The sequence below is a fragment of the Fringilla coelebs genome (assembly GCF_963513975.1).
Source record: "Fringilla coelebs genome assembly, chromosome: 19".
Taxonomy (NCBI): Eukaryota; Metazoa; Chordata; class Aves; order Passeriformes; family Fringillidae; genus Fringilla; species Fringilla coelebs.
In genome coordinates, this window is record NC_140045.1 from 12,468,602 (window position 1) to 12,486,486 (window position 17,885).

General features: G+C 42.7%; 1 protein-coding gene across 4 annotated transcripts; it reads right to left on the minus strand.

The window, feature by feature from the left end:
* Positions 1–1,093: 1,093 nt before the first annotated feature.
* Positions 1,094–16,739, minus strand: LOC311161147 (myosin heavy chain, skeletal muscle, adult-like; the record flags this gene model as incomplete). 4 transcript variants are annotated; one of them, XM_084218468.1, is made up of 38 exons in its annotated part: positions 1,094–1,249; positions 1,842–1,937; positions 2,075–2,179; positions 2,271–2,441; positions 2,536–2,661; positions 3,031–3,234; positions 3,957–4,265; positions 4,422–4,546; positions 4,714–4,879; positions 4,966–5,149; positions 5,511–5,707; positions 5,977–6,095; positions 6,195–6,321; positions 6,558–6,947; positions 7,036–7,126; positions 7,214–7,359; positions 7,445–7,621; positions 7,810–8,052; positions 9,028–9,283; positions 9,385–9,521; positions 9,608–9,731; positions 9,928–10,045; positions 10,139–10,226; positions 10,713–10,795; positions 10,923–11,217; positions 11,946–12,116; positions 12,790–12,939; positions 13,039–13,157; positions 13,807–13,945; positions 14,021–14,124; positions 14,227–14,325; positions 14,491–14,554; positions 15,322–15,414; positions 15,513–15,621; positions 15,719–15,746; positions 16,059–16,215; positions 16,307–16,450; positions 16,536–16,739. In XM_084218468.1, the coding sequence occupies 38 exons, from the start codon at positions 16,737–16,739 to the stop codon at positions 1,094–1,096; spliced, it is 5,814 nt and encodes a 1,937-aa protein (XP_084074594.1). The 4 variants fall into 4 exon arrangements, with proteins under 4 accessions (XP_084074594.1, XP_084074592.1, XP_084074593.1 ...); XM_084218466.1 differs by having other exon boundaries at positions 10,908–11,217; XM_084218467.1 differs by having other exon boundaries at positions 15,507–15,621.
* Positions 16,740–17,885: the final 1,146 nt, after the last annotated feature.

A 17,885-nucleotide genomic window follows, 5' to 3' on the forward strand; every position in this document is an offset into this window, starting at 1 on the left:
TTTGTCATCATTGTCTATGGATTTTTACCTCTGTAAGAGTTAGATTTTATGATTCCTTTCAAGTTGTAATGGTCTCAGTATTATTTCCACTTGAAGACATCTTGCATGATGAAAACCATCTCTTTTAGCTTTTTTTAATTGTACATTATTCTTAATTATTCCTTAGAACAAAAACTCATACATTTCAGTACTAGAAAAACTATATAGTAGTGCAGCTGTTCCCAGTTTGTTCTGGTGGCTCTACATGTTACCCTGCTTGGGGTTTATCCTCTTGTTCACACTTCTACCAAGCTGTTCATTAAGTTCAATTTAATTTACAACTGGAACATATTAGTATTGGCTATTCTGCCTCACAGAAGAAGTGAGGCACTGCAATATCCTCTTATCCAAATAATACATTATTTGTTTTTCTTTGAAACCGATTATTAACATCATATTTGTGAAGGTATTAACAAGGCTGTATGATCTTTAAATTTCCTCAGTAACAAGCCCTTTTCTAGAGTTACTGGCCTTCACTTGCCTTGTTCTAAGGCAGCACATCACCCCTTGCCCAAGTTCCTCCATAAGGACTCAGAGACATACAGATGCTTTTGGGACTACAGATGTTTTCCCTTGGGGAAACGTCCCTCTAAATGCCACTTGTTCAAGTGATAATGGGACCATGAATGAGAACCTCTGTGTACTGTACCCATGCAGAAACACAATTCACAAAGGAAAACAAATTTTTCTATGCCAGGACAGAAAAGGTACTTGTCCTGCCTTTGTCCTGATCCTTTCCTAATATGAAAATGAAATTAATCTTCTTCCCTTCTTGGTAACAGACTAAGACAGAGTGGAGAAATGCTGGAGATGGGATAAGTAAAGCTGTACTGTTATGCAAGGCTTAAAGTGAAATAAATATATCATTTGAAAATGCCCCAAACTTGTGTAACTGCGAAAATAAATTGACCAAAATAACAGATTCTGCTGTGTATGCGACGAAATCTATGTTCTTTATTCTCTACATATAGACATGGCTATGAACACTTGAAGAAGTGACAGAGGGTTCACATTTTGTGCAGCCCTCAGGTCGCTTTGATGCCTCATGACATCCTCACTCTTCCTCTCCTATTTTCTTGCCACTAATCTCGCGGCTCTTGGCTCGGAGCTTGTTGACCTGTGACTCTGCAATGTCAGCCCGCTCCTCGGCTTCCTCCAGCTCGTGCTGGATCTTGCGGAACTTGGACAGGTTGACATTGGACAGCTCCTCCTGTGTGGGGAAAGGGAGTCAGTGGTGAGGAACCCAGGGCAGGGGTTTCACTCCTGCTGCAAGTCAGCCTTGGGGGGCTGCAAATCTCCATCCCCCTCCCACCACTGCTCACACATCAGCCTCACACAGAGTTCCTCTTCCTCCCCTTTTCAGGACCCTGCTGGGACAAGATTCACCGGGACTGTGTCACATGTGAGAATAAATTTCACCCCTTCAATTTATCATTTCTGTACTTATTCTCACACTGCTTCCTGCCCAATTGTCAGTGCAAATCACTGGGTTGGGAAGACCCATAAGTTTTCTGCTGTTGATTATTAGCAGAGATTCAGGAACTTGTCAGTCACTGGGTGTGGCCCCTGGTTTGTTTACTCTGGCCTCCTGTGTGAAACAGGCTGCAGATGCTCCCTTAATGAATGTCCCTGACAGCAGGGTGCCCAGAGCTCACCAAGGCCTCAGGACACGATAGCACAAAGCGTGACCAAGACAGTTATGTCTTGGGAGTTTCTTTCATAAACCTCTCCCAGTATTCAGCCTCATTCAATTTGTGTCCTGCCCCAGTGGAATTTTTGCCCATTCTCCAAGCAATACTTACGGCCTCCTCAGCTTGTCTCTTGTAGGATTTCACTTTCATTTGCAGCTTGTCCACCAGATCCTGCAGCCTGAGAATATTCTTCCTGTCCTCCTCAGACTAAAATATTTGGCAAATGGAGAGTGAATTCTTGTTTCTGCGTCACTTGAGGTTAACAATTGCCCTTGGGGATGGTGTGGGCAAAATGTGACTCACTGTGAGAAAGCCCAGTGAGAGCAGGAGAGCTCCTGCCTTACCTGGTAGGTGAGTTCCTTCACCCTCCGCTCGTACTTGCGCACACCCTTCACGGCTTCAGCGCTGCGCTTCTGCTCAGCATCAACCTCCCCTTCCAGCTCCCGCACCTGCAAGCACAAGCCCATCCCTGCAGCTGCCCTGCCAAGGTCTCTCCAAGGAGGGACACGCTCACTCAGGCACAGCCCCAGCCCTACACACCCTGGCCTCCAGCTTCTGGATCTGCTTCTTCCCTCCCTTCAGTGCCAGCTGCTCGGCCTCTTCCAGACGGTGCTGCAGGTCCTTCACCGTCTGGTCCAGGTTCTTCTTCATCCTCTCCAGGTGGGCACTGGTGTCCTGCTCCTTCTTCAGCTCTTCTGCCATCATGGCCGCCTGATCAGACCGAAAGGTCAGAGCCATTTTGGGATTGGACATATTTTGGGGAGAGTACATTCATCCTCAGCAATGCCAGGAGTGTCCAACTCACATCTGTGATGGCCTTCTTGGCCTTCTCCTCAGCATTGCGGGCTTCCTGGATGGTATCCTCCATTTCGCTCTGGATCTGGGCAATGTCCGTTTCCAGCTTCTTCTTGGTATTGATCAGGCTGGTGTTCTGTTGAACAATAAAATTTTGTGCAGTTGTTTCCGAAAGAGAACAATTACTTAAGAAATTTACTATTTCAATGTAAAGTTATCCTCTAAATATATCAGATATATATCTGATAAATATCTGATAAATATCTGATATCTTCCTGATGTCTTGTCTGATCATACACAGATAGATCGTAGAGAATGACTGAAATTTTAAGCAGCTCTTCTGACTGCGCATGCAATCCTACTCATTTTGCCGTAATCCATTTCTTTGTACAAGTGTAATAATTCTGGATCAGATTAATTACTTTATTACAAGAGTTGATTTAGGAATTTACACAGAAGAAGATCTATAGAGGAAAAAAATTGCCCATGAGATTTTGAATCTAACCTGAGTGTGGAGGAGCTGAACTCTCTCACTTGCATCCAGAAGCTCCTGCTCAGCCAATTTCCTTGACCGCTCCGTCTGCTCCAGGGCTGCCCGGAGCTCCTCAATTTCAGCCTGCAGCAGGTTTGCTCTGCGCTCCACCATGGCCACCTGCTCCTTCAGGTCCTCCTGTGTCCTGAGAGCATCATCCAGGTGTATCTGGGTGTCCTGTACAGAATAAAGAAAAATTATAAGGTGAAGAATCAAGAGAAATTATAAGACGACACAGCATTGTCACGCAATGGCAATTGCCACCAGTCCCATAATGATTATGGTCGTATAATAAATATAATTATGGGAATATATTTATATGTGGATTTATTGTCCATCTATGCACAGTATCTTAGAAAAGTCAGTTGGAGGCTGATTCATGAGAATTTGGGATAGCTGAAGAGTAAGTTCAAGTCCCGGAATTTTAGAAGACTGGACTTGAGTCATTCAAGAAATTCCTGGACGGAAACCCCTTGAGAAACTCCCCTCAAGAATAAAGAAGCAAAAAAAGAGTTAAGAATGTTTGTTCTGGTGTGCAGAAGCTCTCAATTCATGTGTGTAAGCAATCAGGCAAAAGAGGCAGATCAGCATGGCTGAGCAAGAATGTTCAGGTCAAACTGAAGCGTAAAAAGAAAATGCATACATGGTAGAACAAGCAGCAAATGCCTTTGGAAGAATATAGCGATGTTGCCAGGATGTGTGAGGACAGGATTACGAAAGCCAAGGCAGAGCTGGATCTGAATTCCTGATTTGTGTGTCCTTACATTGAGTATTGCATCCAGTTCTGGGCTCTTCAGTTAAGGAGAGTTAATAAGGAACTAGAATGTATCTAGAGGGCTGCGGCAAAGGCAGTATTGGAAAAAGTAAAACCCAAAGTGCACATTCTTGGTGTAACATACCTTCAGCACTCCCTGGGTGTTTCTCAGGTTCTTCTGTGCCTCTGCAGCCACACGGTTGGCATGGCTCAGTTGGATCTCCATTTCATTCAGGTCTCCCTCCATCTTCTTCTTCAGCCTCAGGGCTTCATTCCTGCTCCTGATCTCAGCATCCAGAGTGCTCTGCATGGACTCCACAATTCTGAGGTGGTTCCTCTTCATCTGATCAATCTCCTCATCTTTCTCTGCTATCTTCCTGTCAATCTCAGCTTTCACTTGGTTGAGCTCAAGCTGCAGGCGCAGGATCTTCCCCTCCTCATGTTCCAGGGAGGCCTGGACAAGTGGACCCAAACATTAATAAAATCAAAAATATTTTCAGAAATATCAGCTGCAGTCCTCAGCCAGAACAGAGGGTAACTCTGTTCCATGCCTTTTCAGCCCTAATTCCTCAATTATTTACTACAGATGCCAGTGGTTGATGTCACGTACTTCAGCTTCCTCCAGAGCAGCCTGGATTTCAGATTTCTCCTGCTCAATCTGCTTCTTCACTTTCTCCAGCTCATGAATTGCCTTTCCTCCCTCCGCAATCTGCTCCGTGAGGTCAGAAATCTCCTCTGTGGGAACAAAGATCAATGGCATGGTCAGGCACAGAGCAGAATGGGAAGGGCCCTGTCCCACCAAGGTGACAGGCAGATCTGCAGACCTGCAGGCACAGAGCCATGAACAATGGTGGTAATTGCTGATAGAAAGGCCAGTGAGTATCAGAGGGCCAGGGCCTTACGCTGCAAGTTCTTGTTCTCCCTCTTCATTGTTTCCAGGTGGTCCAAGGACTCCTCATAGGCATTCTTCATCTTGAACAGCTCCGTGCTCAGAGAGCGCGACTCCTTCTGCGAGGCCTCCAGCTCAGCCTGCGTTTCCTCGTACTTCTGCTTCCATTCTGCCAGGATCTGAAGAGAAACGGGGGGTGAGCAGGGCTGTGGCCATCACGGGGCCATGCTCTGGCCAGGAGGGCTGGTGCTGGAGGCCAAAAGACCTTGTCAAAGTTCTTCTGCTTCTTATCCAGAGCAGTGCAGGCAGCATTGGATCTCTCCACGTCAATCATCAGGTCCTCCACTTCATTCTGCAGCCTCTGCTTTGTCTTTTCCAGGGAGGCACATTTGGCATTGACAGCCTCAACATGTTCCTCTGCATCCTGCAGGCGCTGGGCCAGCTTCTTCCTGGGAGGAGACAAGCACAGTTGTGTGTTAGAGCTTGGAAGGGTGTAAGTTGTATTCCGTCATGGAAGGACAGTAGATCACTTTAAGGGTTCTGAACTGCGCACTTTTCACAGATATGTAAGGATTATCCTTTCCTGTGTCCTATCACCTATTAAACCTGTCTTAGCACTGCTGGTCCTAAAGCCTACATTTTCCATTCCTATCTCCACTTTTTCTCTGCCTTCCTCTCTCACCTTTTTTTTTACAAATCTGTATTCATGCCTTTATCCCATTCTTGTCTGAACCCACTCTCAGAGATCCTGATTTCCCATGACCAGTTTCAGTCTTCTCCAGTCATTTCCCATCCTGCTTCCCCACGTACTTGGCCTCCTCGAGCTCCTCCGTGCGCTGAATCGCGTCCGTCTCGTATTTGGTTCTCCACTGGGCCACTTCACTGTTGGCCTTGGACAGGGCTCGCTGCAGCTCCCCCTTGGCCTCCTGCTCCTCCTCATATTGTTCCCGGAGTAAGTCACAGTCGTGGCGAGCAGACTGCAGGGCGTGGGCCAGGGCGTTCTTGGCCTAGATAGGGAGTGGGGTTGTGTCAAGGAGTGGTAATGTCTCATGAAATCTCTTCCAATGAATTAATTTCACACTGCAAACATGACTGCTGGAGGAATGTTTGCAATGAAAGACAGATGTAAGACTGGGGACAAAATCTATTAATCAGACTTATGGCAGAAACAAAAGCCATCTCCCAGGATGGCTTATGCTAAGCAGATCCTGTCTCCACTAGGCAGTGTGAAGCTACAGCTGTTTTCAGTGGCCAGTGGTAAGAAAGCAGGAATAACCTTAATTTCTTCTTCTAGATGCCTCTTCAGTTCCTCAATCTGCTGGGTGAAAGCCTGCTTGCCTCTTGACAGCTGAGAAATCAGAGCATCTTTCTCATCTACCTGGCGTGAAAATTCACCTGGGGAAGCATACAAATAAGGAGATATTCTTATTGTCATTTATGACCCAAACAAGCTGGTTTAGGAGTCATGCCAAAACATATGGGAGTCTCTCTAACCTGCTTCTGTCTGCAGACGAGCTCTTTGAGCATTGAGGTCGTTGATCATGCGCTGATGTTCTTCTTCCTTGGACTTAATCTCACTCAGCTGATCTTCCAGAGTGCGGCACATCTTCTCCAGGTTGGCCTGTGGAGATCACAGAAAATGAAAGAACATTATTATCTGGATTCCTTCTTCTTATGAACCGCAGCATTCTAACCAAAAAAAGGGAACAGTTGTGCAAGTTATAGACTGCACCTTGGAGTTAGAAGGTTAGAAACAAGTTCTATACAGAGACATAAGTTAGATGGTAATCTGTCCATAGTTTTAACAGATATACTTCAACATTATTCATATTTCTAGTTTTTCATATTTTTCCATACCTTGGCTTTGGAGACAGACTCCATATTGCTGGCCAAGTCGTCAATCTCCATCTTCATCTCACTCTTCTCCTTCTCCAGCTTCTGCTTCACACGTTGCAGGTTGTCGATCTGCTCGCCCAGCTCAGCCGTGCTGTCCGCGTGCTTCTTGCGCAGGGCGGCAGCCGTGGCTTCGTGCTGCAGCGTGGCCTCTTCCAGGTCACGGCGCATCTTCTGGAACTCTGCCTCACGCTTCTTGTTCATCTCCACCTGAGCTGCTGTGGCCCCTCCTGCTTCTTCCAGGCGCTCGCTGATCTCCTCCAGCTCCCTGGACAGGTCAGCGCGATGCTTCTCTGCTTTAGCACGAGAGGTTCGCTCTGCCTCAATTTCCTCCTCCAGCTCCTCAATGCGGGCCTGCAGAACAGCAGGGACCCTTCACAGCCGTGCCCTCCTCCTGCCTGAGCTGAGCCTGAGCAAGGCAGGGGAAGGAACAGAGACTTGCCTGCAGCTCCTTGATCTTCTTCTGAAGTTGCATGCCCAGGGCTTGTTCATCCTCGATCTTGCCCTGGATCTGGCTGATTTCAAAGTCTTTCCTTTGGGACAAGTGAAGCGCGTTAGAGCTCCAAGAAAAGAGACAAGTGCTACAGCCCAGAACTCAGGAGTCCCAGAGCCACACTTACTTCTTCAGCTTCTCATCCAGCTGCTGCTTATCATTCTCCAAATCCATGATGCTGTCCTGGGCCAGCTTCAGGTCTCCTTCCAGTTTCCTCTTGGCTCTCTCCAGGTCCATGCGCAGTTTCTTCTCTTGCTCCAGGGACCCTTCCAGCTAAACACAACAAGACCATCAGAGCTCTGCCAGCCAGCTTGGACTCCATACCTGTCCTGTTCCTGCTCTATCTCTGTGTGCTTACATCATCCACTTGCTGTTCCAGCTTGGTCTTGGCTTTGGTCAGAGTATTGACTTTGTCCTCCTCTGCCTGCAGGTCATCCAGGGTCTGCTGATGGGCCTCTTGGAGGGCTTTCTTCTCTTTTGTCAGCTTGACAATGGTCTCATCCAGAGCTGCCATCTCCTCAGTGAGGTTTTTCACCTACAAATATTAGCATGCTTTAAAATTTGGAAGAAAACATGTTCACTGGTTTTAGGTTTCATTTATCTTTTGGATGCTCAGAGACGCACAGCTCAAGATTTTCCAAAGTCAGCATGTCTTTTGGTAAGTTGCCTCTTACTCTGAGTCTGTAATTTCATGACCCTTTATGTGACTGCCAATGTGTGTACCTTGTTTTCGGTAGCATGTTTTTCCTTCTCCACCTTGGCCAGTGTCAGCTCAAGGTCATCAATATCTTTCTTCAGCTCTGAACATTCATCCTCCAGCTTTCTCTTCTTGGCTGTCAACTCAGCGTTAATTTCTTCTTCATCCTCTGCCCTTTCAGTCACTTCCTTGACTTTGGCTTCCAGCTGGATTTTGGTTTTAATGAGCTGGTCGCATCTTTCCTCAGCATCAGCCAGAGCATCTGCTTCCTGGTGGGAAGATGCAGGAAATGTTATTTAGTACTGAAGGAACTGATGTAAATTGGCAAGACTTTCATAATTACTTTTGGGGAAAAAACAAACTGTGTAATTGCATTGGAAACTACAAATCTAGAAAAAGCTTTTAGTTAGTTTTCTTGTTGGACCTTTTGCATCATTAATACAGCTCTGTTTAACTACATTTCATTTCAATCTATTTATTTTGGGTATATGAGAAAGTCACTTCGATTTAATTGATATTTTCATTTTCTCCCTTAGAAAGTGATTGTTTCTTATTATGTACTAAATTCAAATTTATGTGGAAGTTTTGAGAAATGTAAATAACTCTACCTCCAAGGAAATATTTGAAAATCCCATTAGTAGCTTTATATTTAGCCAATGGTGTCAGTGGACAAAAGAATGAGATTCATCATTCTCCAAAACAGACATTTAAGCTCAAGGGTGTTGCCAGAATGTTTTTTATGGTTCTGAGAGACCAAAAGCCATTTGAGACAGACATATGGAGATGATGCTTGTATTGTAAGTTGTAATGGGCATCTGTGTTTTCTGGGAGTAGTAGGTACAGGAGGTGAGGTGAGATCTGCCATAAGAAATGTTTATCCACTCTTCATTTTGACAGCTGAGTTAAGGCAGAGTAGTAGGTCAGTCAAGCTACTGTCTGTGCTCCACGAGATACACTACAGTGACTACAATAAGGCCTTATGCCACACATAATGTCTCTCATATGGCTTTATGAACTCACACAGACACATGCAGGTATGAAGACTAAAAACTCATACTTTCTAAATTACAGCTCGCAATAGTAAGATTGAGTGGAGAAAGAATGTGGTCTTAATTTTACCTTTAGATACATGGTATTAGGCTTAAAGTATCTTAGAAGGCTTAGTATGTAATTTGAGAGTCCTGTATTAAGAAAGGAGAGTTAGATCATATTCACTTATAAAAGTATAGAAAAATGTTACTCACAGCCTGAACTTGGAGCTGCAGGTCATTTTTCTCCTTCATCAGAGATGCCATTTTCTCTTCAAGCTCCTTCCGCTTTGCCTCAGACTTTGCAAGCTCCTCCTTGGTTTTCTCGAACTCTTCCTTCATGTTGGCCATTTCCTTCTCAGACTCTGCACTCTTCAGCAAGGGCTTGATCTTGAAGAACAGCTTCATCCATGGCCAGTGTTTGACATTCATGAATGCACGAATGTTGTACTGGATGCAGAAGATCGATTCCCTGAGGCATAATTAAGATGTACAATGAATATTCTCAGTCTGACAAGTGTCAACACTTTTCCATGAGCAAAATGACTTTAACAGAAGAAGAGGAAGGTGTACCTGCGCTCCACCATTCTCTGGTACTCCACCCTTGCCAGGAAGCCTCTGCACCTGGCCTGGGTGCGGGTGATGAGCTCTGCCAGCTTCTCATCCCTCATCTCCTCCAGGATCCCTATCAGCCCAGCTTTGAAGAACACCTTGAGAGAGGGAATGTTGCAGCACATCACTGGCAGGTAGAGAGAGCAAACCCCCCCAGGCAGGCCGTGAATGTGGGGGTTTGTACCTTGGTGTGTCCAAATTTGTACTGGGTGTGGTCCACATCGATTGAACTAAGAAGCTTCTCAGAAGCCTTCTTGCTATCGATGAACTGTCCCTCAGGGATGGCACTGGCATTAAGCACCTTGTATCTGTGGAATTGGAGGAAATAGAAATGAAGGCAATGTCCAGTAATAAGAACGTTCTGCTTACTGAAACCAAGAGCAGTGTTTGCAGCAGAACCAGGCTGAGGAAGTTGGAATTTCATCCCTCCTGAAAAACTCAGTTTTATGTCGGAGAGCACTTGGTGAGGACACCTGAGTTCTCTCTTAATTTCATAGCTCTCACCTCTGTTTGAAGTCAGCGTAGAGGACTCTGCTGGGGAACCCTTTCCTGCAGATCCTGATCCCTTCCAGCACGCCGTTACAGCGCAGCTGGTGCAGCACCAGCTCATGCTCCATGGCACCTGGCAATGCAGAGCACAAATGAGTGGCACAGATTGCAGGGCAGAGGGGAATGGATGTGTCAGAGCAAGGATCTTTCAGCTTGGGGCTCTTACCAGGTGTTTTAGTCTCATTGGGGATGATGCAGCGCACAAAATGGGGGTGGGTGCTCCGCAGATTTGTCATCAGCTTGTTGAGATTCTCCTGTGGGATCACGCATAGTAGTTTAGATGAAGGAAATTTACTTTTGCATACTTTGTATCTATATGCCAAGGAACTAATATAATAAATCTTAGAAGAAGCTTTCAAATTCGACGTCTAGGTTTAATGAAACCTTCTATATACTTTTTATTAAAAAGTATTTTCATTAAAAAAATGTTAAAAATTCTTTGCCTTATTTTGGTAGAAGTAAAACACTATGCTATAAATATTTTAACTCAAGCCCTTTTGGGATATTACATGACAGATTCTGAAAAATATTTTTCCCAAAAAATGGGAGTGAACTTTTATAAAAAGTTCAGAGAGCCAAATGAAGACTGAATCCTGAATTTGAACAGAGAATCATAATGAAATGCACTTCATACTTAGTATCACTTCTTCATAAAACCAATGCCACAATACAAATCTGAGTGCATTTAGCTCAGTTTTGACATTATATTTATGTCACTTTATAGAAAATCCATACTTTACCCTGAAAAGAGCTGAGACAGTCTGGAAAGAAGAACCCTTCTTCTTGCCTCCCTTCTTGCCGCCACCACCACCACCACTGGCCTCTTAAAATAAAAAAAAAAAAAAAGTTTTTTGTTTTGTAATTTAACCATATAACTATTTTTGTTGTATCGTTACATATCCCAATTGTTGAAAAAGAAAATTTAGAAAAATAACCTGCTTCTCCTCCACCATAAGAAGCGAAAAGTAAAGCCAGGGTCTTCACAGATGATTTCTGGTACAGCCCAATGACAGTTTCATTCAGAGGGTCCTTGTTCTTCTCCAGCCACCCAGTGATGTTGTAGTCCACTGTGCCAGCATAGTGCACCAGGGAGAAATGGGCCTCAGCCTTGCCTTTGGCAGGTTTTGGCTTCTGGAAGTTGCTGGACTTGCCCAGGTGCTGGTCATAGAGCTTGTTCTTGAAAGAGGTGTCAGTTGCCTTGGGGAACATGCACTCCTCTTCCAGGATGGAGAAGATGCCCATGGGCTGGAAGATAGTTCAATAAACAAAAGAGAATGCCTGTAGAATATATGATTATGACTTGGTCTCAAAGGGAATGTAGTAAGAGACAGGAAGCTGAAAAACAAACTTTTCCATGTAGAAAATTTATTTCTAAAAAGCGAGTTGAAAAGATTCACCTCCTTGATTTACACTTTCGCATTATGATTTGGAATGTTTTCTATGCCAAAGACCATGTTAAACTTCATGAGGAGAAAGAATATATTTTAAAGTGTTTTTCACAAATGTGTCCGTGGCATATTTACTTGTGGTTTTGAATTTTCAATCAGCGCCCTAAATTATAGGAAACTACAAAATATCTGTGTTTCTTCCTCTCAGATTTCAGGAACTGTACTGTCTTTGCTGTGAACCACACAGAACCCTTACAGATAACTGTATGGTTAACCAGTTATCCATTTCCAGATAACTTTATTCCAGAACCCTAAGAAAATGTTTTCAATTTACTTTAGGAACTGCCCTGTGTTTTTAAATATAATATCATTTAGCCAAGCAAACAAGATACCTTCCATGCAGAGAATGTGTTAGAATTACTTCTATAGTTTTCAGTGGACTTTGTAATATCTGTAATGCATAATTAGCAATAGTACAGGTCAAGATGCATTTCTGCAATTAAAACCAAATACAACAATCCAACTATTGGAAATTTAAAACAATGGGTTCTTGAAAATGGAAGACATCTTGAATTTAAAACATACCTTCTCAATGAGCTCAATGCAGGCAGCCAGGTCCATCCCAAAATCAATGAATGTCCATTCAATCCCCTCCTTCTTGTACTCCTCCTGCTCCAGCACGAACATGTGGTGGTTGAAGAACTGTTGCAGTTTCTCATTGGTGAAGTTGATGCACAGCTGCTCCAGGCTGTTGAACTGCTCAGTGGAAAAAAACACAACCAACCCTCATCAATAAGCCCAGTTCTTTACCATTCTCCTCCACCCTCTATAAATCTCCCCAGTTAAAACAACTGTATTATCAGGACCTCACCATAACAGAAGAACCTATATGCAGCTCCGGAAAGAAATACATATATAATGAAAATGAAGGATTTTTTCCAGAGCAGATTTTTTTAGTGAATCTGCTAAAATTAATAAAATACTTTTTTCATTCAGCAAACAAGATGAGTGCATGCTCTTGTCTCCAAATTGAAAACCCTATTTATTCCTTGGTTCTTTAATTTTTTTGAACATCTTTAACTCATTATATATTTGCCAATGCATCTCCTAGTTCTGCTCCAGAAGCTCTGTTATAAATTTATTCAAAATATTTTGGGTTATTTAATCCTTAACATTAAGCTCAAATAGTTGTTATATTACAATATATAAAATTCTATTTGCTGCTTCTGCACAAACAACATGATTCTCTGCTTGTATGGATGGAGCTTTTGAGGATTTTTTTTTCTCCTGGAAAAGAAAATGACTGGGTTTTTTCTGCATAAAACCACAAATGACTATCATGTTAAACCTTCAGAAGAATATTACTTGCAAGTCCTCTGATACAACAATCCTTCCCTTCAAGAGCAGCCCTCAAACCTGAAATCCTTACATCAAAGATCTCAAAGCCAGCAATGTCCAGGACACCAATGAAGTACTGCCTGGGCTGCTTCGTGTCCAGCTGCTCGTTGATGCGAACAACCATCCACAGGAACATCTTCTCATAGACAGCCTTGGCCAGGGCACCCACTGAGTTGTATACCTAAACCAAAGGAGAATGGAGCAGAAGAAATACAATATCCAGAGCAAATAGTAAATGATTCAAGTCAGAGGTTCCCAGTCACCGGCTGGTTGTTGTTACCTGCTGCACAGTTTGGCCCTTGGTGACGTATTCATTCCCCACCTTGACTCGGGGGTAGCAGAGGGCTTTGAGCAGGTCTGCTGAGTTCAGACCCATCAGGTAGGCAGCCTTGTCAGCAACTAAGTACAAAGACAAGGAGATAGAAAAATTAAGGCTAGCAAGACATGCAGCACTTTCTTTGAGTGATGAACCCTTCCCAAAACAGCTGCAATATTTAATGTTCTTGTTATCATATTTTGCTTACTGGCTCTCAGAGGAATCATGACATAATTATTCAATTGAAATCATCCTTGCATCGAATGTTTTACTGAGCAGTACATCTAAAGGCTATATGTGTCTTTAAAAATCTTCACAGAAACATCTATAAATAATGTATTTATTAAAAATTCTCCTGGAATTCATGACTAATTTTGCCCTAAATGGTGATTTATGAAGTAGAAGTTCTATAACTGAATATAATGCCTTTAATTTCTTTAGCTATCAAACAGAAACAATATTTTTCAAAAAATCTTTTCTTTCTTAGTGGGTCTAAGCATACTGAATAATTTATGCTGATTAAGGGTGGTAGCTCAGGAGAGATTTTTGGACATATATGCAGTTGGTAGTGCAGATAATGATGAGCAGTAATTGAAGAAAGAGTGCATTTTGGATGGCAGTTTCATACCTATGTACCATCTCACCTAAACACATTTCTACTCCATCTTCCAAATGCTGATTTATTATTGCCACTTCTATTTCTAGCAGACCAGCCAAAGATTTTGCTGATACCTTCTGTGCCATCAGGCTCTGCCTGCTCCTCTCGTTGTTTCTGCTTGAACTTCAGGTTCCCGTAGTGCATGACAGCTCCTGTCAGCTTGTAGATGGCTGTTTTCTCATCAGCACTGAAACCCAGGATGTCAATGGCACTCTGAAATAGGAACAGTGAAGTAAAACATTTGTCTGGGAGATTCCCATAGTTACAATACTCTGAATTACTACTTACATCTGTTGCCATCAGCTCCTCCTGGTCGTTAATGCTGGCAACAGTGATCTCGCCTTGACTCACAAATTGGTAGTCATATGGGTTAGTGGTAATGAGGAGCATGTCTGAAAATGAGCAGATGGGTCATGTAGGCTTAGTTTAGTCAAGCAAGTAATAGTGTGAGCAGATGCTCAGCAATCTTCCTCCAAGTTAGTAATTCTTCCTACCAATTAGCTCTGGCTTCTTGTTGGACATGATCTGATAAAAGATGTGGTAGCTCCTTTCCGCCTTGAGCTGGAAAGTGACTCTGGACTTCTCCAGCAGATCTGGAGGGAAAATTTAGAAACAAGAAGAAACAGAAAAAGAAAAAAAAAATAAAAAAGAGAAGATGGGAAGAAAACGGGGAAGGCAGTATAGATGGTGGGGTGAACATATGTTGTATGGATAGATGGGGGAATGGATGGATTGTGAACTGCTGTGAAGTGTCTTACATGTTTCAATATCTGCAGAAGCCAGTTTTCCTGTGGCACCAAAATGGATTCTGATGAATTTGCCCTTTAAAGGAATAAAAGTGTTTTAAGATTTACAACATAGAAAGTATATGTGAAATAAAGAAGTTGGCACAAGTTTTCTACTTAGAGACATTTTCTTAAAATCTGTGTATTTGCATCACTAACATAAAGTTATCTTTTTCATTTTTGACCATGAAAAGAAACAGCAGTGGAAAAATTATATTTAAGTATGCTAAGTGTACAAAAGAGAAGGAATGTGTGAAATTCATTCAACAAATTATTCTACCTATATCTCTGCATACAGAGAACAATTACCTTATTGATACAGAAATATCAATCTAAGTAGTTGAGGTGCTTAGATCTGAATTCTGATCTAATAAACAACATCACTTCTGATTAATTAAATCTGAAATACAGCAAATATATTATTTGATTAGAAATTTATTTTTTCTTTCTTTGTTTCTTCCTTTCTTCCTTTCAACTCTACTAGCCTCATTTCCTTTTTTCCTGAAATTTGTCTGTCTCTTAGAAAATTATTATAAATGTATGTAAAAACAAACAGAGCTATTTTTAACATTACAGTATGTTCTAGGAGAAACACCACATTACATGGTATTATTTGCATTTTTATGTAAAACAGAAATAATTTTTGGTGTTGTGAAATCTGGAGAATGGTCTTTAGGATAAGTGGCAAAGCCACGGTAAGAAAATTCAGTTTTACTCTTGAAAACATGATAGCTGAACAGAAAAGAATACTGACACAAACTCCTCTTTACTATGTTACAGGAATTATTTTGTTAAGCCACTCACAAAGCGTGAGGAGTTGTCGTTCCTCACGGTCTTGGCGTTTCCAAAGGCCTCCAGCAGTGGGTTGGCGCTGATGATTTGATCCTCAAGCGTTCCCTGCAGGGTGATAATTACAGCTAGTTATCCTTTCCAAAATCATGTCAAGAACAAAGGAAAGCATTGATCCCAACATGTACCTACTAAATTACCTGCATTTTGCCTGATGTTTGTTCTTCCTTTTTCTTGTCCCCACTGGCTGCAATTGTTGCAAAGTACTGGATGACACGCTTTGTGTTCACAGTCTTCCCGGCCCCGGATTCTCCGCTGCCAAAGCCAAGAGAGAAGCAGAGGGTGCGTGGTCAGGCAGGAGGTGCCCTGGCACCGGGCAGCCCCGCAGGGACCCGCGCAGGGGGGTACCTACGTGATCAGGATGGACTGGTTCTCACGATCTGTGAAGAGACAGAAACACGGCACTTAAAACTCAGTGAACAACAGAGAAAGAATGAAACATAGTCAGGTAAGTCTAATGTTTTGCCTCATTTCAGTTTCACTTCAACAAGCAAACCTCCAAAGCACATCACTGAGTACAGAGATATCTTTCATTTAAAACAGCAGAAATAACACTATGAAGATAGCTCCAACAGATGTGTGTGTGTCAGATCCAAGAAAGGTTTGAAAAAGCCTCTTCACTTTGCTGAGTCAGGGCATCCCTTCAGAGAATTTATTGGTCCAAGGCCCCTGAGGCAGACAGAGCCACTCACCAGTCAGCATGAACTGATAGGCGTTGTCAGAGATGGAGAAGATGTGTGGAGGGGCCTCCTGGCGCTTCTTGCCTCGGTAGGCCAACACCACCTCGGGGTTGTACACCGGCAGCCACTTGTAGGGGTTGACAGTGACGCAGAAGAGACCCGAGTAGGTCTGCAAGGAAGGGACACAGCACGCTGGCTTGCCCTGAGCCTGGCCCAGCAGCTCCTGAGGCTGCCCAGAGGAAGCTGCTGCTGCCACTTACGTAGATCATCCAGGCTGCGTAACGCTCTTTGAGGTTGTACAGCACAGCGGGTTCGTGCAGGTGGGTCATCATGGCCATGTCCTCGATCTTGTCATACTTGGGAGGGTTCATGGAGAAGATCTGGTCATCCTTCACAGTCAGGGTCTGTCAGAGGAAGAAGGATGCACACATCAGCTAAGAATCCAGAGTAGGGATCGTATTTTTTCCTCCAGTCTTGTTTTTGACTCACCTCTCCCCCTTCAGTCTTGACAGTGACTTTGCCTGTTTCCCTGCTCGTGATTGTCCCTTTCACGAAGGATTCCTTTGCATGCACCACGAAGACAGATGACTTGGCATCAAAAGGCTTGTTCTGGGCCTCAATTCTCTCCTTCTCCGATTTTCGGAGGTAAGGAGCCGCCTCCCCAAAGATGGCCATCTCAGCGTCCGAAGACATGGCTGCACTTTACGGAGGGGCTTGTCAGCAGAGAACACTATGGAGGAGGAGATATGTTGCTCAAATTTGCCAGAAAGTAAGGAGAATAATAGAGAAATTGTGGAGAAAAAAGAAACTATAATAATACTGCTTGTAGCCTTTTGGAAGGTATTGCAAATTTTTGCATTGGCGCAATTCAATATTTATGGGAAACATCAAAATTATATTCTGGGAAATTATTTGGCCTTTACTGAAATCACACTTAAATAATGTATAGATACTTAGAATTCAACTATTTAGACACTGTACTATGGAATTCAGAATCTCAAAAATCCTTTCAACTGCTTAAGCACTCTTAAAATTAATTTGGAATCATTATAATGCTCTTTTCCCTGATAGGTTTTTACAAAGATCAGAATGCTCATACTCCACTGTCTGAACTTTATACTGAAAACTGTAGCTTCTTAGTAACTCAGTTTCAGTATTTAGAACTTTTTTATAATTGTATTAATAATACAATTTTCTCTAATTTTATTGACTGCTTGAACACAGGCATAAATTGCAACATGACTGTTCAAAGATTAATGCTGTTCAAACCACACTGAGATAGCTCCTTTTCTAGTACTTTCATTTGTTTTTTAAAAATTAGTAGAATTTTAGAGAAAAACAAATTTCAAAGATTTAAAGCTCTAATGAAGTATTTAAAAATAAGGAATTTTAAAGCCTGAATGAATTTATCTGAAATATATTTTTCTTTCCCCTGCCCAAGGAGAAAAAAAAACAAAAACAAACACTGAGCAGCTTAGAAAAACCTTTAAATATCTCTTTCTCTATAGAGTTAGGTACCTGATATTTACATAACATTTAATCTTGTGTTTATTTGTACTAAAGTGAGAAAATATAACATGATATTTCTTTGTTTGTTTCTGGAGGAATGGGTAGTGGCTTCCAGAGGAGGGGGCCTGAGTCTTCCATTTCTTGTGAGGTAGAGAACAAGCAGAGCAGGGAACAAAGGGCAGCGTTGCCTTTTACAGAGGTGACAATCAGAGCTTGGTTTCTTATATTACAGCTCTTATTGCTTTAGTAATTCCATGACAAATTTCAGACAAAATGCCACATTACATATTCTGAGACAAAATGCTGAATTTTGCAGTAGTTTTCCTACTG